We start from the raw sequence: 23,151 nt of genomic DNA on the forward strand, positions 1-23,151 counted from the left end.
TCATACGATTACAGATTTTTAAATTACAAAAACAAGAAAACCTCATCGCACAATACATCATCCCCAGAAAGACGTTTCTTACGCGAATGTATGCAAAGTTTTACTCTTGACCAAAAGCCACCTTTTTCAAGGACCAAAGTTTAAAAAGGAGAGGGGGACATTGGGAAGATACCAAATGCATGAACCTCTATCCCTCTGGATAGAGCAGGACTCTGAAAATGACTCTCTGTACCTAAAACAATGCAACCCTACTTTTCTTGGAGTTTGGGTATCCAGATATAATCTGAAACTGATTATTTGTGTAAATCTTACCCTTAGATTGAAAAAGGGGTTTTAAGCAACACACCAGTTGCCTGGGAGGCAAGCGTACCCACCCTCCCACAAATACCCCTGCAGGTTAGGCAGGGACAGGAGCAAGAGAGGTAGGTAGGTGAAAATCATGGCTTTTGTGGCTGGGTATCAATTATGGATAATATTGTTAGCATCCACTCACCGGAGGCTCTTTGAAATTTCTGATGCTTATTTTTAGTGACTGTATTAAGAACAAGCACTAACTTCTTCCCCTGACGCCTATATGCCTTTGTCTCTACTAGAACAGCCTCAACATGGTCTTTATGGCATAAATATGTTATTGATCCAGAAGAGAATGAAAATGCATTGCTAGAGGTCAAGTTAAAACACGTAGAACAGTCCAAGGAACAATAATGGGAGTTGTGAGCTAAGGGCTCAATCTCGTCTTGAGAATTTCAATTCGCATTCCTTTTATGTGACCAGAATCACAACTGTTATTCAGATGGACTCTTGAAACCTAGCTTATTGATTGGCTAACATGTTACCTTTTCCGGTAAATCAATGCGGCCGTGTCTTTCCCTATACTGGAGAAATAAGAATGAACATAACCAATGAGATTCAATGCCCCCCCCCCATAATTGCAGATTATTGATCTAAGACAGAGAAGCCTGAATAAATATAAAGACTTGTTAAGCAGCAACTAAATGCCAAAGCAAGAGTACGTGACCTGTAGGAAGTCAAAAATTTTATGAAAAGAGGACCCTTCGGAGGCAGATCTGTGTCCTCAGTAATAGTCGCCGGATCAGGAAGAAGCCTTTGAAGAAATCAATGAAGCAACTTCCTCTATTTAATGATCCATTTCAAAGATTTGTTTTGTTAAGCTGACAGCTAGGATGATGCAGTCTTAATCAATTTATTTTAGTATTATGTGATTCATAGACGTTTTAAACTTACTCTATTTCTATCACGTAATGGAGTTTGTTCTCAAAAATAATGCGGATAGGAGGTGGTGGAAATGTCAACGGAAGAAAAGTCTTCTCTAGGCATGCAGTTGAAGAACGCAGGACTGGGGCCCAGGAAGGTCTGCTTCTACAGCCCGGTCTGACCACGGTGTTATCCCGGAAGGGACCCGCCCCCGCCCCCGACTCAACCACAGAAATTCAGAAAACATCATAGCGTAGCCCTGTTGCAGTAGCCAATAACCCTCAACGTCAGCAATATAGGAGACACAGAGTTAGCTAGTACGTTTTGCCACAGCTTGGTATGGTTTCTTCTGTTCCCTGCTCCGAAGAGAGAAAGAAACCCTGGCTCCAGTCATGTGCTAAAAAATCATTTTTGAGTGCTCTTCTACTTGTTGTTCTTGACCCTACACATATCAAGTATTGTAGATATTCTTTTCTTTAAAGATTTTATTCATTTATTCATGAGAGACACAGAGAGAGGCAGAGACCCAGGCAGAGGGAGAAGCAGGCCCCAAGCAGGGAGCCCGACGTGGGACTCGATCCCGGAACCCCAGGGTCATGACCTGAGCCGAAGGCAGACGCTCACCGCTGAGCCACCCAGGCGCCCCTATTTTAGATAATCTTAAAAGCACTTGTTTTCCAAACTTCATTTTGTTCAGTCTGACACATTTACAAATTCTTTACTTTTGTGAATCTCAGAAGGAACAGAATCAGGAGATCTACGCATGATTGAAACCTACCTATAGATTCTTGCATCATATTGAATTTTGTTCATTTTGTTCATTTTGTTTCTCAGTAATTGCGCATATCCAGCTTCCTGATCATATCATCGAAGATTCCAGCCACCACTTCCTGTTTAATACTGTCTCCATTTTCAAAGAAAAAAAAAAAAAAATCACCTCAATCCTGTCACCAAAAACCACTGGTAAAAGTGATAAAACTGCACCAAATAGTGATCAATCCCTGTAAAATGACAATTACACCAAAACATGAAAACTCAACTATGCACTAACCTGCAGGGGGAAAAAAAGAATCCCAATTTTTTAATTAGTTTTTAAGGTCTTGCTTTTTTTTTTTTTTCTTTTAAGCAGGAGTACAAACAAACAAAAACTGTGAGCTTTAAGTTTGACCTTAATTGGCCCTTGGGTATATTAAGCTTTGCTGTTGAGTGTCTGCAGTGGGGAAGAGAGGACAGTGATGCATATCTTGTAAGGTGGTCCTAAAAATTAAGATCATGATGGAAAATACTTATTACAATGTCTGTCATGTTGGTGTTTAATTATTGGCAACTATTATTATTATTTTTTTAAGATTTTATTTATTTATTCATGAGAGATACAGAGAGAGAGAGAGACGCAGAGACATAGAGGATCACACCCTGGGCTGAAGGCAGACGCTCAACTGCTGAGCCACCCAGGCATTCCAGACTGTTTTTTAAATTTGTATGTGCTATTCTCCATAAAAGAGGCCATTTCTCAACATCTGAAACAAAATGCCTAATTTACTGCTTGCTAGCAAAGAACTTGTAAGGCACAGAGATTTCTGACTAAACTGGAGTCTGGGGAAAGCATGGAGTTCAAGGATTGGTGGATTTTTAGAAGTTGGAATATTTAGGGGTTCATTGACTTTGAACTGGCGAAGCATGGTTATTTGAGTGAGACTGTTAATTATTGGCTAACTTTTAGGAGCGATTTCTAATGCAAATGGTCATTAATTAATCGCAACAGCTTTAAAAACAGTTCTTTGGGATGATTATTCATTGCCATGTCCAAAGAACAATCAGACCTTTATTTAGCAGGGAGCTTTTTATTCTCATTGCAATTACGGAGTCCTTACTATGCACCAAACAATATGCTCAATTTATTACATTATCTTCTTCAATCCTCACAATATTCTGTGAGGCGGTTGTCGTTGTCTACAGTTTTCACATGATAAGCAGAGGGCTTAGGTAACTTGCGTATGACCGCATAACCCCAAAAGTGATAGAACGAGAAATAAAACCCAGAGTCATCAGACTCCAAAGACTGTGCTATCTGTACTTCCTCTATTATTTTTTAAGTTAACTCCTGGCATTTCTACAACCCCCCCTCATTTCTATAATTTTGTCATTTTAAGAATGCCATACAGATGGAACCCTGCAGTGTGTAATCTTTGGGGATTAGCTCTTTTACTCAGCATAATTTTCTGAAGATTTGTTCACGTCATCATGTGTGTTGATAGTTTCTTCCCTTTCCTCGCTGATTAGTATGTCATGGTATGGATGCCTCCATTTGCTTACCTGTGCACCCCCTGAAGGAAACCTGGGTTGTTTCTGGTTTGAGCCTGTTATGAAGAAAATTGTGCCAAACATTCATGGCCAGGATTTCGTCTGACTGTAATTCTGACGTCTAGGATCAATGTCCAGGAAAGGAACTGCTGAATCATATATGGTACTTGCATTATTTAGTTTTTTTTAAGAAACTGCCAAATACGTTTCCAGAATGGCTCTACCATTTTCTCTTTGCAGCAGCAGCGTCTCAGTGATCCGGTCTCCCCTCATCGTCCTCAGCATTTGTTGGGGTCACTCTGTTTTATCTAGGCAGTCCGACACGTCTGTAGTGATGTCTCACTGTGGCATTAGGTTCTCTAATAGCTGATGATGGTGAATATCCTTCCAGGTGCAGTTTGCTGCCATCTGTATTGTCTTTGGCGAAATGCCCCTTCGTATCTTTCAACATCATTCCAAGTGCATTACTTAGTTTCTTACTTATGCGTTTTGAGGTCTTTCTCCTTGATGCAGTTCTTGTCAGCTACGTGATTTGCCAATCTTTTCTCAAACTCTTTGGTTTGCTTTCCATTCTCGATGTTTTATCTTTACGTCTGTGATCTATTTTGAGCTGATTTTTATTTATATCAGGTGTGAGATGCAGGTCACGGTCCATTTATTTTTGCCTATGAATGTCCACTTGTGCCAGCACCGTTGGTTGAAAAGGCTATCTTTCCTTCATTAGATTGCTTTTGCACCTTTGCCAAAAATCATCTGGGCAGATTTTTGTCAGTCTGTTTATGGGTTCTCTGCACTGTGCCATTTATCTACCTGTCAGTCCCCCTGCCAATACCACAGAGTCCTGATTACTGTAACTATAATAATCTTGAAATCAGGCTTATTCTTCCTATTTTCTTCTTCTTTTCCAAAAGTCATAATAGTTATTCTAGTTTCATTGCCTTTTGATATAAATTTTTGAATGAAAATGAAAGAAAAATCTTACAGGGATTTTTATAGGAATTTGTTAAACCTGCATATCAATTTGGAGAAAATGACATCTTTACTATGCTAAATCTTCCAATCCATAAATATGCCTTCATTTATTTAAATCTTCTTGATGTCTTTCATCAGCATTGTGTAGTTTTCAGAATGTAGGTGCTGTGCAAGCTTCATTTGATTTACACCTAAGAATTTCACTTTTTTTTTTTTTTATTGTACATGGTGTTGCTTGAAATTTTGATGTTCACGTCTGTGCTAACATATGTAAATACATTTGAACTTGTATCCTACAAACTTGCTTAACCCACTGGTTAGTTCTAGGAATTTATTTTTGTTAATTCTTTTGATTTTCAATGTAGACAATCATGTCATATGCAAATAAGGACGGTTAATTTTTTCCTTTTCAATCTGTATGGCTTTTATTTCTTTTCTCACCCTATTCTATTGACTAGAACTTCCAACACTATGTTGAAAAAGAGTGGCGAGTGTGGACATCTGTGCCTGGTCTTCATCTTAGGGAGGAAGTATTCAGTTTTACAACATTAAGTATTATGTTAGCTGTAAGTTTTTTGTAAGTGTTTTTTTATCAGGTTGGGGAAGTTCCCCTCCGTTTCCATACCTCTGGGAGTTTTTATTATGAATGGGTGCTGAATTTTGTCAAATTTATTCTGCTTTCATTGATAGGATCATAACGATTTTACTTCTGTAGCCCATTAACATGGTACATTGCATTGGTTGATTTTGAAATACAGAGCAAGCTTTGAATCACTGGACTATGCCCCACTTGGTCATGGTGTATGTATCTTGTTTTTATGTTGCTGAATTCTATTTGCCAGTGTTTTCTTAAGAGTTTTTGCATTTATCATTGTAGTTTACTTTGTTGGTGTTTTTTTTTTCTTTCTTTCTTTCTTTTTTTTTTTTTTTGGTACTGTCCTTGTCTGCTTTTGTTATTGGGGCAATATTTGTTTCATAAAATAAATTGGGCAGTGTTCCTTCCTCTTCTATTTTCTGGTGAAGAATGTAGAATTTATGTTAATTCTTTTTTTTTTTTTAAGATTGACTTATTTATTTGAGGGAGAGAGAACACAGGCAGCAGGGCCAAAAGGTGAGGAAAAGAGAGAATCTCAAGCAGACTCCACACTGAGGGTGGAGCCCAATGTAAGGCTCCATCTTATGACCCATGAGGTCGTAACCTGAGCTGAAACCAAGAGTCTGAAGCTTAACTGACTGAGCCACCTAAGCGCCTGATTGTTGTCGTTTAAACGTGCGTAGAATTCTTCAGCATAACCATCTGGACCCGGAGATTTCTTTCCCCGAAAGTTTTTAAATTATAGATTCTGATCTGGATAGTTACCAGGCTATTCAAATTATCTGTTTCATATTGGATGAATTATGATAGTTTGAGTTTTTTCAAGAAAGTGGCCCGTTTCATGTGCATTGTCAAATTTATAAGTGTAGAGTTATTTGTAGTATTACAGTATTAGTCTTAGGATGTTTACAGGATCTGTAACGATATTCCATTCTTCGTTCCTAATTTTAGTAATTTGTATCTTCTGTTTTTTTTCTTTTTCAGTCTTGCTAGAAGCATTTTTTTTATCTTTTCAAAGAAGCAGCTCTTTCCATCTGTTTTGTCTGTTACTCACTTTGTATTTCATTAATTTCTGCTCTTTTCATTATATCCATCTTTCTGATTGCTTTGGGTTTATGTAGCTCTTCTTTCCCTAAGCTCTTGATATAGGATCTTATTTATTGATTTGAGGCTTCTCCTTTTCTAGTACATCCATTTAGGGTCATAAATTTTCCTCTTTGCACTGCTTTAGCTGTGTTCACCAATGTTTCTGTGCCATATTTTTATTTACATTCAGTTCAATGTATGATTTTATTTCCCTCGAGACCTCTTTGACCCATGGATTATTTAGAACTGCATTGATTAGTTTCCAAGGATTCAGATAGTTTTATCTCTCTGTCATTGATTTTTTAGTGTGATCTTATTTTGGTTGAAGAATACATTCTCTATTATTTCAATTCATTTACATTTATTGAGATTTGTGTTCTGTCCAGGATACATTCTTAGTAAATATTCTGTGGGAACTTGAAGATACTGTGTATTCTTCTGCTATCAGGTAGAGGGGTCTATACTGACGATTAGGTCTGGTTTGTTGATGGTATCGCTGCGTTCTATATTCTTGCTGATTTTTAGTATAGTCTATCAAGTGTTGAGACACGAGTGTTGTGATCAACTATAATTGTGGGTTTGTTTATTTCTTTTTAAGTTCTATCAATTTTACTCTATGTATTTGCAGCTCTGTTGTTTGCTGTGTACACATTTAAGAGTGCTATGTCCTCTCAGTGAATTGACTCTTTTTTTCATAATGTAATAATCCTCCCTCTCTTTAGTATATTTTCTCTGCTCTGAAATCGATTTTATCTAATATTAGGACATGACATATATTTTTAAATCCTTTTACTTTTGGGGCAATATTTTTACCTGCCAAATATTGTTATATTTGAAATAATGTCTGCATATAGTTGAATAATGTTCTTTAATCCCCTCTGTCCAGTGATAAATGGGGGAGAGATCTTTTAATTTATGCATTTAGTCTCCTTGCATTTAAGAATTGACCCATTAAGGTTTACTTTTCTTAAAGATTTTATTTATTTATTTGAGAGAGTGGGCATGAGCGGGGGGGTGGGTGGAGATAGAAGCAGGCTCCCTGTTGAGCAGGGAGCCCAATGCCTCGCTTGCTCCCAGGCCCCTGGGATCATGACCTGCACTGAAGGCAAACGCTTAATGGACGGAGTCACCCAGGTGTCCCTAAGGCTTACACTTTAATCTTATTTTTTTTTCTGTTTGCTCGCTCACTCGCTCGCTCTCTCCCTCTCTTTCTTTCTCTTTTCTTCCCTTCTCCTCCTCCTCCTCCTTCTATCTTCTTCTTCATCTTCTTCTTCTCTCATCTTCTCTGACCTGCTTCCTATGTGTTATTTGGATATTTTTTAGAATTCATTTTTATTTATGTATGGTGTTTCTAGTAAATCTCTTTGTGTAGCTTTCTAAATGGTTGCTCCTGCTATTACACTGTATATACATAGATTACAAGAGTCTGCTTGTGTCATCACTTAATGGTTCAAGTGAAATGTAGAAATCTTCTCTGTTTCACTTTACCCTCTTCGTTATAATTGTCAGACATTTCCTCTATGTACATTTAAAACCACCACAGATAGTGCCATAGTCATACTTCAATCGACACACATAACTTTAAAAATTCAAGAAGAGAAAGAAAGTACATTATATTTACGCATATATTATTTGCCATGTACTTTCTTCCTTCCTAATATTCCAAGGCTTCTTCTTTTATTATTTCCTTTTTATTTAGAGAACTTCCTTTGGCCATTATATTAGGACAGATCTGGTGGTAACAAATCTTCATTTGTCTTCATCTGAGAATGTCTCAATTTCCCTTTTATTGCTGAAGAACATTCTCACTGGTATAGAATTTTAGGTTGACTATTCTTTTCCTTCAACATTGGAAAAATATTGTGCCATCTCTTTCCTTTCTCCATGGTTTTTGATGAGACATCTGCTGTCATTTGAATTGTCTTCTTCATTCGTAAGATGTCATTATTCTCGGCTGCCTTTAAGACATTTTTTTGTCTTTATTTTTCAGAAGCTTAATTATGTGTCTATGCATGGTTTTCTTTGGGTTTCAGCCGCATTCTCTTTCTCCTCTCCTTTCAATATGATTGTTAGAAGTTTTGTATGGTCTCATAGGTCCCTAATAGTTTGTTCATTTTGTTTCAGTGTGTTTTCTCTCTGTTATTCATACTGGATTATTTCTGTTGCCCTATCTTTTAGTTTACTGTTTGTTTCCTTTGTTTTTTTACAATCTGCTGTTAAGCCCATCGACTGAGCTTTCCAGTTACTATATTTTCAAGCTCTAAAATTGCCATTTGTTTCTTCTTAATATCTTCTGTTCCTTTGCTAAGACTTTATACTTTTTCTAGGGTTTCTATTTTTTCTTATTTGTTTTAAGCATATGCATAATTGTTCATTGAAGAATTTCTTTTAATGGCTATTTTAAAATCTTTGTCAAATAATGCTAACATCTCTGTCTTCTCAGTGTTGGTATTTCCTGATTATCTTTTTCCATCCAGTTTTATGTTTTCCTGGTTCTTGGTATGATTGAAACCTGGATATTTTCATATAATGTTATAAAATCTGCTTTGTACTTAAACCTTCTGTTTAGCTGGCTTCCCCTGACACCACTCCAATTGGAGAAGAACAGGGCACTGCCTCATTCTGGCCAGGGAAGGAAAAGTCCAATTTTCTCATTCAGTCTCCACTGACACTTAAGGCAAAGTCTTCTTGTTACTGTTGAGGAAGAAATTTCTATCTCCCCAGATAGTCTCCACTGAAAACTCAGTGGGGGTAGCTTCACTGAGTAATAGAGAAGGTCCCGACCCTCTATGGGGTCCTCTCTAATCATATTATTGCCAAGATAGTTGCCTCATTCCTGCTGGGTGGGAGTGGAAACCCAGGCTCCTTCTGTAGTCTCCATCAGCATCCTTCGGCTGGGGGAAGACTTGCTACAGGCAGATGGGGCTGAATGCAGTGTCATCTCACTTGGCTTTCTTGAACACCACCCCAGCATGAGTGGTGGTGCTTTGTTACATCTTTATAAGGCTAGATCTCTAGGCTCCACACTTGGCTGTCACTGGCACTGTCAGGGTGAGGTCAGTTTTTTCCATGGTGTTTAGTTATAGTAGAATTGTCATCGTCTAAAAGTCTTCTATCTTGCTGGGCTGCCCATTTTCTGGTCCTTTGGCTAAGGAGGGAAAGCTTCTGTTGGGGCTTTTCTTTTCTGCATCTGTTGGCATTTTCAGGCTGCCCACTTCCTCAACCCCAAGTCTGGACTATATGACACAAAAATAAAACTCAAGAAATTCACTGCCATGTTGTTACGTCGTCTCCATGTCTGTAGTTGATCTGCTTTCTTCTGTCTTCTTTCCAGAGTTTCCTTATATTTATTTACATAAAATGTCCAAGGTTTTAGTTGTTCTTGGAGGGAATAGGGAACAGTATGTCTAGTCCATCTACCTGGAAGCAGAAGTCCAACTGCCTAGATTTTTAAAACTAGAAAAATCACTATAGAACACATAATATAAATAGAAGGTAATTGGACTATTTTGTTGATGATGATGTTTTACAAAATTACTGAAACTGACTCATTTAAATGAGTGTCACTGGTTCCTTGAAATCAGTTACTGAGTTATCCTTTGTAGATGATTCTGTATTGTTGACACTGCTCCCAAACATTTTTTGAACTCTATGGGACTTAATTTGAGAGAATGAATTGTGTCCATTTGAATATTCTCAGTGGCATAAACCGTCATCCTTTGAAGCTGTGTTTGATTTTTGGAAGTAACCCCAAGTGGTTCAAGAGCCAAGATGGCTCGTAAAACAGATGACCAAATTGGGTAATACACTTCTCAGTCTAACAGTCTTTTCTAAGACTTTTCTAAGAGAATAGTGTGAACCAAAGCATTGTTGCAGAGAGAAACTAATTTATTTTATATCATACAAAGCCTCCCAAGCACTTTAAATTTCTACATAATAAGCCTGATGAACTGTGGGCTGAATTTTGCATGAACAGTGCCATTTGGTATCAAATCAATATTTCTTTTCTGTGGTGTTGACATTAATGTTTTCTTGGGTCCTATGGATATTGGAGTTTTTCCTCTATAAATTTTGACAGTATGTTTTTTGGGTCAACTCGAAAACACTATATTTCATCATTATTCCCCTCAAATACATGTTATTTTGTCCAACCTCCCCCTGAAAGTTCAAATAAATGTCAAATCTTCTCCATTTCTTTTTATTATTCCACATGTGTAGCCCAGTCTTTACAAAAACCTTTATGTTCAAATTCCCCTTCAGTATGAGTCAGTGTTCTCAGAGCTAACCCTCTGCTTGAACAAATGCAGCCTCTGACATTTGCTACATTTTCATTAGCCCTTTGTACTTCATCATGAGCATCCTCATTACCTTTCTTAAGCCTTTGTGCCTGTCAATAAAAACTTTCTCTTTACAGTTCCTCCAACACCATAATTGTCCCTTTAGATATCTTGTCATTGATGTTTGCTTAACTTCACACAAAATTAAGTGTTAATTCTTGGCTTTCTAAAGCTGTCACTCCCCATCCCCATTCACTGTAGCCCCAGTAGAGAGTGAAAGAACAATACTGATGGAAACAGAATCATTTTACAGCACATTCCTTCCATGCCCACTTGATGTTTTACCAAACTGAGAACATAAGCTTCTTCACTTCATAATCATGGAAAGATTACTAAATGCATTTATTTGCTTAACTATAATGCTCTAAGTCACATCCATAGGATCTAAAATAGATCACAGACCTGATTCAATAAGTTGGGATGGCCCTTTGGCAAATTAAAGAGCTGCTAAAGAAATTTAATATACCCTACGATCTGATCCTTTTGTTCCTTTTCATGGTTCCTCTTCAATTCACAGTTCAACTATGAGGGGGAGAGAGTCTATTTGGGGGATTACAGTATAATTTTGTGTTTGAGAGCATGATCTTTAATAGTATGCCTTGGTTCAAATCCTGATCCTGTCAGTTTACCAGTAGTGAAAATTACTTGGGAAAGCTACTTAACATCTCCAGGCCTTAGTTTCCTTATTAGTAAAATATGTTAGTAATAATTCATACTAGTTCACCTCTAATGCTGTTGTAAAGACAAAAGGAGGTAATATGTGCAAGATAGGTTTAACACCTAGTGTTTCGATAGTAGCCATTATTTATTAAACACCAGTTACTATGCCAGTCATTAGAGATGGTAAGTAGGATATGGTGCTTGCCTTCGAGGACTTCCAAATCAAAGCATAATCCTGGGCTCCAACGGTTCCATCAGAGGGAAAAAATAAACCAGAAAAAATAAGTCTACACACTATCATAGTTCTATGCAATCAGGTTTTCACCCTTGGATAGACCATTACCAGAATATTCTAATCAATGAGGGATTGCTACGTGGTCCTAACTGATTTTCTCATGTAGATTATGCATCGATGGACCTAAAGTGATTTCTGGATCCCTCTAAGTTTTTCTGGGTGTTATAATTCTTTGCTTGTCTACATGATGACTTTTGATTAATCTGCTGGTTTTCCTCTTTTCCACTGGCTCAAGCACTGACTTAAGACAAACAGATTTAAGTGTAAATCAATTTATTGTTCTATAGCCAGGCTAGTCAGCTTTAGTAGGTCTACATCATCAGTGTTTCAAACTCCAGGAAATCATGGTCTTTAACTATATAACCTAGCATGCCAGGGAGTTCATTCAGAGTATAGCAGCTCAAAATGTCATATGTTTTATCACGGTTTTCCTCTCCTACCAAACAAGAGAACATAAAATTCCATGGAGGTAGGAGAGAATCAAACTAAGGGGAAAACCTGGGCCAGGAGGGTGTTCAGTCACCTAGAATAGCTCTCAAAGGTGCGACATCTCCTTTCATTCAGATTTCTGAGAAGGGCATCTAGATTTCTGGAAGAAAGAAAGATACATTTGCCTTTTATGAAGTTATCTCAGTTGTGTTTATGATGTTATAGCTTTGCCATTTCTGGTTAGCTGTGTTGGATAGTGTTGGATTGGTAATGATTTTCACATTGTGCTAGTATAGCCTGAGTCTCTTTTCTGCATCTTTTCCTCCAATTTCTCATGACTGAAATATTTTTACTGTTTCTAAATGTAAAAAATTGTCCATGATAACAAGACAACCAGTTGGGTACCTAAAAATATAATCAAATGGTTGTTTACTTTGCCATATGTATTGCCAACTAATAATTTTGAGTATTTTCTTCACTGAAATCACCTCTTGTTTGGAACCAAGCAATGTGCCTCCCATCTTCCCCAAATGATTTTCTGTGTTCGCTGTCATTTCCTTATGTCTCTTAATGTTACTTTTTTTTAAGAACTTTTAAAAATTCAAACTAATATCTTCCATGAATGCATATTTAATTCTTCCTTTATTCCTCCAATCTGACTTTTTAATCAAAAATCTTGATTAGTCAGACTTCCCCCACTAGTGAATCACAAATTGGTTACACATAGAAAAATTCACAGGCTTCCCTAGCTAATGAATTCCAAGGTGAAATTCACTTTTGAATTTCAAATGATCTACCCTTAAAAGATCAACAAGAAAGAAAATGAATGCAGGAAGGAACCCTTCAGATGCTTCCATAGAAATAGATGAAGTACCGAGCATAGCAGTAAAACATATGTTTAAAAGTATTAATGATGAGCATTCTCTTCCCATGTTAGACCTCCATGTTAAACCATACATAATCGTAAAAGGCACGTTCTGGGTTACCAGCCCACAAGCAGAACTGCCTGCTCAGTGGAGGAGATATCAAGTAGGCTAGAACACAGGTGAGAAAATCAGAGTGAGCAAGGAACGGTGGTGGGCACCATATCATTTGGAGATAGGAGACCAAAGTGAGCGTGCCCTCTCCCTCCAAGAGCCACCCTGAAGAATTGAGAAATGATCATTATCGCTTTAAACGAGGTACTAACGAAGCTCACGATGAGAAGATCTACAGACAGAGCTCACGCTGAAGACCTTTTCACACCTAGTCCCTCCATGAGCTACAGATACAGGAATTTGCCACATGGATCATTTTCAAGGTGACTGAAAGATTCCCCAAACCATACTCTTGCTTTAATAATGCAGAACCTGAGTCAATAGCACCCTGACCTGGACAAGCTCACTCTGCGCCTGTGACGTAAGGGAATATACACACTTTGGTTCTTTTGCTTCAGATTCAGGAACCAGGCTGTGTCCTTCTCCTCCTGATATCCCCTTCTTGTATCTCTCCCTGCTGTCATTAAAACTAAAATACCAGATAGCACTCCACTTTATTTTTAAAAGTTGCGACTTCTTTTTGTTCTCGAGATTTTTCAGAGAGAATTTGGTCTCTTAAAATGGGGGATAAAATAATCTTGAGCAAGACACCAGATGACTACACACGTATTTCATGCGACCTTACTCCAATATTAGCATTTTCACGAGCCACAGTAGGCAGACGCTCGCTGTGCTTTCATTATCCTTCCAGCAGTGGCCGAGAGCCCGAGGATGCCACTCTACCGGAGAGGTATTCTGTACGTGTGTTCTACTTTCATCACATCTTTCATTCCTACCAATCTGCATCTAACAAATGATCTTCTCCACAGGCAGGTAGCCACATCCAGACTTTGATGGGGTCCCAAAGCCTTCAGCATCGTAGCCGGGAGCAGCAGCCATATGAGGGAAATATAAACAAAGTGACCATCCAGCAATTTCAGTCACCATTGCCTATTCAGATCCCCTCTTCACAGGCCACCCGGGGACCTCAGCCTGGACGGTGCTTAATTCAAACTAAAGGGCAAAGAAGTATGGATGGATATCCGGAGCAGGTGAGAAGACTTTTTATCATTGATGAATTCTTAGGAAATGTTCAAGGAAGTCCAGGGAATCCATGGTTCACGTACACACACACACACACACACACACACACACCCACACACACACCACTCATGGAGTCTGGGACAAATTATTGCTGTCACCATGTTGAACGGAGCAGAACATTCTTTGTAGGGGTTTTGTCATTATTTTCACTGGTTCAACACTACAACATACGAAAATTAATAGTTGGTAAAATGCTCATTCACATCAGGAGAAACTGAAGAATTAGGAATTTTTCTGGTTGACCCTACACCTTCTCCCACTCACTTTCACCTCTAATTTAGTGCTATAGCATGGCTTTTGAATGTTACAGAGCTTCAGTGGGCAAGGTGTATTTACGAAGGCCTCTGGACAATGTGAAAAGTAGACTATTTGTGGAAACCTTTTTGAAAAGTCCTATCTTTTGATTGTTGAATAAGACAAAGATAAAGCTTTGCTACAAAGAAAATGATAAAGAGCAGTTAGAAGGGAAACGTTTCTGAAATGCTCCAAAAACTACTGATAAAATCCATGTAGCAAAAAAAATTGCTGCTCTTCTGACCTATCTAAAATTAGGATTTACTTTTCCATTATAGAATGTATTTTTCTTCCTTGGAACCAGAAAACCGAATAGGATCTTATCTGTTGAATTATATTATGCTTAGAAAGTAAGACATTAAGATCTTCATACTCTCACAAAATTAATTTCTCTTATTTCATTCTTCAGACAAATAGGCATAGCTCCTACTGACTTCTCTAACTCCTTAATACGTTTTATAAGATTTCATTTTATTATTGCCTACTTCAAGCTTCACATATCACCCTGCCTTATTTTCTAAACATCTCGGACATTACCTTCATTCTCCAGTTTTTTCCTTTACACTGTTAAAAGCCATTTGTTATTTGGATCCCAGCTGCTCTAGACATTGCCTCTGTTTCTTAATACCTTTCTTAAGGCTGAGATTAGGTATTAGTCATCTTCAGAATCATAAGCTTTTTTTTAAAGATAGTTTTCTTCCCGTCCTGCTGTGATCTAGGTCAAGTGTTGGATTTAAGGTAAATAAATCAGACACGTGCTTATAATCAAGTAATGATATGAGGTTTTTAATGTCTCCAGAGATTCTTAAAAGTTAATAAAGTTCTAAATTATGCTTTACTACAGGCACCTAAAAGGTTAAAAATTATTCATATTCCCTCCCCCAACAAATATCATAAAACTCAATGCAGTTCTTGGATTTCCTTATTCCTATTAGTAGCTACATGATTTTTTTTTTTTTTTGCACAGAATCAGCACATTTAAAAATCCACTGAGATCAATATCCTGTTTCACCTACTTTGAACAATACGCCTAGTATTAGCATGCAGTTATTCTGAGCACTCTAAATTTAAAGGCCTTTTTTACATTATTTCTCAAGAATACATAAATTGTATAGGTTGACCATGAGAGGATTACTAAAGGCCAGAGTTTACATACTTATTAAACTTACAACACTATGATTCTTTAGAGAAGGTATTTGCCATCCCTGACAGGTGTTTTGATCCACAGCTCCAACATCACGTGCCTTTCAAACTGGAAGGTACAAACCGAAACATTCAGGGGCCCCTAGATGCTCAGTGGTTGAGCGTCTGCCTTCAGCTCAGGGCATGACCCGGGGATCCCAGGATCGAGTCCCACATCAGGCTCCCCACGTGGAGCCTGCTTCTCCCTCTGCCTGGGTCTCTGCCTCTCTCTCTGTGTCTTTCATGAATAAATAAATAAAATGTTAAAAAAGAAAAAAGTTTTCTTAAGAGTTAAATAATGCAATTCTACAGACATGCACAGTAAGTTTGGCACTGCAAGTACAGACATAGAAAATAGAAGAAATAGAAATACAGCATTTTAAGAATTAAAATATTGGAGGGAACTTTATCATTATCAGTCCCAACCTCCCTAATCTACAAACAGAAAAGCAAGTAAAGCAAAATAAAACCAAAGAGAGAGAGAGAGAGAGAGAGAGAGAGAGAGAGACTGAAGGTTATGGATGTCACATTATAATGAAAATATTCCATGTATTTTTTTATTTTCGTAAGTTATATTTCTTTTGAAAACTCAGACCTCTTCAATATGTGTGTGTGTGCATGCACACTTTAAAGGCTTTTATCCCATAGTTAGCAAAAGGGAAAAATAGAGATATTTAAAATATTTTGTAGCTGTACAGTTTCACATGAAAATTATAGGGTAGTGATCGAAGTGCAAAGACCAAAGAAGTAACTGAAAATTTCTAATGTGGGTTTCAGTCCTATAAATCAAGACACTCTGTTTTAATAAGGCATTTCTAGTGCTGCAATAAAAGAGCCATAAAGAGAAAAACAGAGTTCTCCTAAATGATCACAAGGATGTTAATTTGGTCAAGTGCAGACGTTTTGCAGCTTACAGAGGCTTGACTAAGATTTTTAAACTTTACGATGGTGCCAAAGCAATACACGTTCAGTAAAAGCCATACTTCGAATTTTGGATTTTGAGATCAAAATTCGTGTTCGTGGGCTAGTGGAATCACAGGGTAAACACCAACGCACTTACAACATCCTGTACCCTTGCAGCTGTTCTGTTTCTCACTTTTAGTACAGTAGCCAATAAATCTCATGAGATAATTCAACACTTTATTGTAAAACAGGCCCCGCGCTAGGTGATTTTGTCCAACTGTAGGCTAATGTAAGTGTTCTGAGCACATATAAAGTAGGCTAGGCTAAGCGATGATTTCAGTAGTTAGGTGCATTACATGCATTTTTGACTTATAATATTTTCAACTTATGATGAGTTTATTGGGCCACCATCCCATTGTAAGTTGAGGAAGACCTATTTGCTCAATATGAAAAAAACCTAAATCATTCATAACCTTTAGGTGCAAGTAAACATAAACATGGTACAGGGAGGTACACAGCATGATGAAACACACTAATTTCTATTAAAGTTCGGAGATTTTACTTTTTTAAAAAAGTTATCACTTATTACAATGCTATAGTTGAAAAAAATATACACTTAAACATTTTTGAATTTAGGGAAAAGTGGTCTGAATGAAATCGAAGAAAGGACAACAGTTACCATACATTGAGCGGCTGCCATGCTCTAGTGTGTACCCTGGTCCCGCCTTATTCACAGGGGATATATTCCGAGGCCCCCAGTGAATGCGTGGAACCATGGGTAACATTGAGCTCTCATATGCTGTTTTTTCCTATGCATACAAACCTATGATAAAGTTTATTTCATATATTAAGTGCAGTAAGAGATTAACAATACTAAATAATAAAATGGAACTATTATGACAATATGCTGCCATAAAAGTTATGTTAATGTGGTTTCTGCCTCTCAAAATATCTTGTCCTCACCCTTCTCGTGGTAATGGGAGATGATAAAACGCCTACATGATGAGATGAAGTGAGGTGGATGACGTAAGCTTTGTGATACAGCGTCAGGCTACTAGTGACCTTCTGAAGACTAATTAGAAAGAGGATCATCCGCTTCCAGACCGCAGTTGACCAGGGTGATGGAAACCATGGAAAGCAAAACTGCAGATAAGGAGAGAGGACTCTACAGTACATGTGCCGTAAATACTGACACAGGCGTGGCTTCAGGGGTGTGTGACGGTGCAGTTGCACAAGGTCCTATGTTTAGAAGGACCCCACACTTGGCTTAGTGCTCTGCTGTTGCCAACTTGGGATTAGTAACAGTCATTGAACAGGGAGCGTCATGTTTTCATTGGGCACCGCTACTTACATAGCTGGTCCTGTTTACACATAATGTTCCATTTAGTCATCACAAAAATCTTTTCTTTTTCCTTTTTTTACAAATGAAGAAATCAAGGCGCAGAGAAAATAAGTAACTTGTAAAAGTTATAAGTGGTCAAGCTGGAATTTTAGCCCTAGTGTTTCTCTGACCCAAAACCAAAGTTTTGTGTTCCAATCTTACCATTAAATTAACCACATGATCTCAGACACTTACCTGCTGTGGCCTCAGTGTCTTCTTCTTGTCAAGTAATATTAACTAAATCTGTTTTGGCTACAATTCAGACTTCCAGAACTGTCTTATGCAGGTAGAGCGTGGTCTTGAACTCACATGAAAAATTCCAATGCTTTGGAAAGCAAAAAGTACTAAACAAGTGAAAAATTTTATTGTTAACAAAAGCATAATCTCTGTATCTCCTAATGTGATCCAAAGAACTAATGCATTTCTAACCTGATTAGGACAAGTTCCATACGCCAATGAACATCTATAATGAGTGCCACCACTGATGGCATTGAATTAAAATGAATGTCATTTTTTGCCTAGCCAGAGTTCTTAACTTTGTTTAGCCATAAAGAAGCACTTAGCAAACTTTGTTGTTCCTTCTCAATGAGATATCTCAACTTTCAAACCACCCATCACAATAAAACAGGGCAAGATGCCTAACAATTCTAACTTGATGCACTTAGGTTTACATGTGTATTTTTTCACCAGCATTAAATATCAAATCAGTTTTGATTTAGACAGTTTTCAACTCTAGAATTAAATATATGGAAGTAATTTTTAAGCCATAAAGTGCTACTCAGATTCAAGGTACTAATTTCTATACTAGAAATCTGAGTTTTTTATAAGATTTTATTTATTCATGAGAAACAGAGAGAGGCAGGGACACAGGCAGCGGGAGAAGCAGGCTCCCTGCAGGGAGCCCGATGTGGGACACAATCCCAGGCTCCCGGATCACAACCCTGAGCTGAAGGCAGATGCTCAACCACTGAGCCACCCAGGTGTCCCCAGAAATCTGATTTCTAATAATGATGTTCTTTTTAACAAATCATCTACAACACAAAACCATGTGCATGTTACTTGAAATTCATTTTCAGGGGATTAAACTTTAAAAAGAGATTTTAATGCACAAACCATTTTGACTATTGGCGAACATAATAAAGGATTAGAGTCAGAGTTATATTAAGTAGTGAACTGAGGAAAGCCAGAAAGTGAAGGCCTGATCCCACTCCACATAAAAAAAAAAAAAACCTCTTAGCCCTCCTGTTCCTTAGTCCTCGTGTTTCTCCTATCAGCTCTTTCCTTGGTTTCCTAGTCCAAGCAAAGATCTTTATGCGCCTTATCCTCCCCTTCACGATGCAATACTGTGTATCAGTTGTTCTCAACCTCAACCATACATTAGAATCTACTCAGGGCCTTTAAAAAACACTGATGCCTTGGCCTCAACCCCAGAGAAATTGATTTCATTAGTCTGGATGAGACCTGGTTAATGGGACTTTTGAAACTACCCAAGTGATTCCATTGTGTAGCCAAGGCTAAGAGACAATATAGGTATACTGTCTAACTCAACAATTTAATTTACCAGGTGAATAATATATTGTTATTTATCACTTATTTGATTCATAACTTGTTCATAATTTGCTAAAAATTAAAAAAAAACTAACACCAACTTGGTGTTTCTTTTTTGCAAATGTATACTCCATGACAACATATGTCTATACACGTGGAACATACAGATACGAAAGCAGAAGTAGGAAGGAAAGACATCAACATGATGCTCCAAACATCTCAAAACCCTTTCATATATTAATTGACTTGATCCCATGCATAAGGATGTGATACGGATAGAGCCGTGTCTGTTTTATTGAGTAGAGACGTAAGCTGCATAGAAGTGGGCTGTCTTGCCTGTGGTCACACAACCATCTAGAAGCTGAGCTGGCCTTAGAATCGAGGGTCTTGAGTCTACTGCACCATATGCTGCAGCCTGCTGCACTAGAGCCAGGCACCGAAGTCAGCAGCGAGCTCACGCTGAAGTAGTAAGCGGTGGAAACATAGACCCTTGAGTCCGCGTCTGCCCCAGACGGGAGGAGAACACCCACTAATTAACCTTCATATCAGAATGGCAGGAGCCCCATGGTTGTCTTCTGACTCTTCCTGAGTATGTCCCTGAAAGAGAACTGATTATATTGAATTACCTTAGAATTAGTCTTTGTGAGTCATACAAAGTGACCTTCATCTATAATATTCGACGGAAAACAAAACTCCAAAACTCTCCCAATCTGCCTTGGAAGAAATCATTTTCATATTTAATAATACACAGAGGACAGTTGGCAAAAAGACAAGATTTCAGACATTTCTCTGGATTAGATGCTCTGGTGAGCTTCCCCAAGAGCTCACAAAGGTGAGGCTTTCCTCTGTAGAGGCCAAGGGTAGAAAACATTATTCTGAATGTTTGACAGAAGAATAAAAACTTGGAGATTTTTTTTTTATTTAAATTATGGATTTTTAAATTAATAGGCAATAATTTGATAAGGATGGTTAGAAAGTAGATATTAAAATGATTTTAATATATGTTTTTTACTCAATTGATTTCAGGGAACTCCCATAACCTCATTCTACTCCACTTAGAGTGTTGCTATTTATAAATACTTCCCTTTAGAATTTTGTTCTTTGGGAACCAAAATAATGCTCCAACTCTGAAGTTATAATCCACAGTTTGAAACAAGTAATGTGTAACTCAACACCACAAAATCTATGAATTGACTTTCGAAGTTCTGTGCAGCCAAATAGTAGAATTCGGTAAACACTATAGTAGGAACAGAAGGACTCTCTCGGTGCTCCACTAAATATATGTATGATCTTCTTGGTTTCCTTAAGTGTAAAATGAAGGAAATGAAATGAATGACCTTTATAATTTATTTACGGACAAAAAAGCATATGAATTTCTGTTCCGGAGTTGGCTAATTTTTTCTGAAAGATCTAGATAATGGTACATCAGAGGATTTTATTCATCACTCTATTTAGTTATGTCTTTTCAAAAGATTTAATTAGTACTTTGAGTTGGACTTGCATCTGTAATTCACAACAACAAAAAAAAAGTATGGAAGTAGAAGAGTAAAAAATTTAATTATTCTTGAATATTAACATTTGTGTATTTGATTGTATTACTATATTATTATATTGTTATATATTACATATAACTGCCTTATATAACAATATATAATGATTATATAATAAGTTATAATATAATATATAATGATTATATATAATGATATGTTTAATATATTACATATTATGTATTATCATACCATGTCATTATATAAATCAGATCATGTCACTCTTCTGTTTAAAAAGCCCTAGTGGCTTCGAAATTTCTGAAATCATATACATCCTTACTATGGCATAAAGTCCCTACAGATCTGGCCGCCGCCTCCTCTCTTTCTACTCTTCCTTTACATATTTTTCTCTAGTAATGCTGAACTCATTGTTGCTGTTGTTATTGTTGTTAACCGTACTGATAAAATCTACACATCTTAAAGTTCATCTGTTGAAGTATACAATTCAGTGGGTTTTGTATATTTATACAATTACACAACCATTACCATCATGTGATTTTTAAACATTTTCATTATTCCAAAAAGGAACTTTTTACTTATTAATAGTCATTCCCACACCCCCTTTCCTTTATTTGCCCCCAGCCCTAGACAATCACTCATCTACTTCGTGTCTCTACATATTTGCCTATCCTGGGTATTTAATATAAATGAGACCATAAAATATGTGAGTTTTTTAGTGACTGACTGAAATCTGTGACTGAAATTGAAATTAGCATAATGTGCTAAGCGTGGAATATAGTGCTAATCCATTCCTTTGAATTGCCAAGTAACAATCCATCGTATGGCTATACCACAACTGTTTTTCCATCAGGTTATGTACCTTTGGATTATTTCCACTTTGGGGCCTTATGAATAATATTGCTATAAACACTCATACGTAAGTCTCAATGCAGATTATGTTTGCATTTCTCCTGGGAAGGTTACTGAGGAATCAAATCACTTGGTTAAATAGTAATTATGTTCGTCATTTTGAGAAGCTTCTAAACCCTTGTCTAAAGTAGCTGCCACATCAGTAAATACAAATCAAAACCACAATGAGACACCACCTCACACCGGTCAGAATGGCAAAAATGAACAAGACAGGAAACAACAGATGCTGGAGAGGATGTGGAGAAAGGGGAGCCCCCTTCCTGCGCTGTTGGTAGGAATGCACACTGGGGCAGCCACTCTGGAAAACTGTGTGGAGGGTCCTCAAGAAGTTAAAAATAGACCTGCCCTACGACCCAGCAACTGTTCTAGGTATTTTCTCCAAAGATACAAATGTAGTGATCTGAAGGGATCCCCTGCACCCCAATGTTTAGAGCAGCAGTGTCCACAACAGCCAAACTGTGGAAAGAGCCCAGATGTCCACTGACAGATGATGGATAAAGAAGGGGTGGTCTATACACAGCGGAATATCACTCAGCCATCAGAAAATGAAATCTTGCCATTTACGACAATGTAGATGCAACTAGAGGGTATTAGGCTGAGTGAAATATGTCAGTCAGAGAAAATTATATACGATCTCACTCATATGTGGAATTTAAGAAACAAAACAGGAACATAGAGGAAGGGAGGGAAAAATAAAACAAGATGAAATCAGAGAGGAACACAAACCATAAGAAACTCTTAATCATAGGGAATAAACTGAGAGTCGCTGGAGGGGAGGGTAGTTGGGGGACGGGGTAACAGGTGATGGGCGTTAAGGAGGCCACGTGATGGAATGAGCACTGGGTGCTATAAATGACGAATCCCTGAGCTCTACCTCTGAAACTAATAATACACTATATGTCAATTAATTGAATTTAAATAATAAGTAAATAAAGTGGCTGCCGCATACTATATTCCCACCAGCAATGAAGGAGTATTCTAATTTCTTCACACTCTCACCATTGTCTATCTTTTTTACTATAGCCACCCTATGAAGTAGTATACCGTAATGATTTTCATATATATTTCTTTAATGACTAATGATGTTGAGTGTCTTTCCATACATTTATTAGCCATTCATATGTCTTCTTTAGATAAAAGCCTATTAAGATTCTTTGCCCATGTTTTTAGGTGTTTTTTTTTAAGAATTTATTTATTCATTTATCTTAGGGAGGGTGGAGAGAGAGAGAGAGCAGGAGGAATAGGAAGAGAGAATCTGTAGCAGACTCCACCCTGAGTACAGTAGGGCTCGGATTGATCCCGAGATCGTGACCTGAGCCAAAACCAAGAGTCAAACGCTCAGCTGACTGAGCCACTCAGGTGGCCCTGCCCATTTTTAAATTAGGTTATTTGGATTTTCAATTACTGAACTTT

The 23,151-nt window shown here is 37.6% G+C and overlaps 1 protein-coding gene and 1 long non-coding RNA gene across 11 annotated transcripts in view; one reads left to right on the forward strand and one right to left on the reverse strand.

The window, feature by feature from the left end:
• The window catches only part of LRRC7 (leucine rich repeat containing 7), a 491,781-nt gene that overhangs the window by 434,063 nt on the left and 34,567 nt on the right, over positions 1 to 23,151 (forward strand). For 9 of the 10 annotated variants that reach the window (XM_072834031.1, XM_072834030.1, XM_072834033.1 and 6 more), the window contains one exon: positions 13,740 to 13,961. In XM_072834031.1, coding sequence (XP_072690132.1) covers positions 13,740 to 13,961 — 222 coding nt within the window. Of the gene's footprint in view, positions 1 to 13,739; positions 13,962 to 23,151 lie in introns of those variants that run through there. The other variant, XR_012034800.1, reaches the window with a different exon arrangement.
• LOC140637771 (uncharacterized) overlaps positions 1 to 23,151 on the reverse strand; it is an 81,314-nt gene that overhangs the window by 13,339 nt on the left and 44,824 nt on the right. The gene's annotated exons all lie outside the window — the stretch shown is intronic.

This window comes from Canis lupus, chromosome 8 (genome assembly GCF_048164855.1).
Source record: "Canis lupus baileyi chromosome 8, mCanLup2.hap1, whole genome shotgun sequence".
Lineage (NCBI taxonomy): Eukaryota > Metazoa > Chordata > Mammalia > Carnivora > Canidae > Canis > Canis lupus.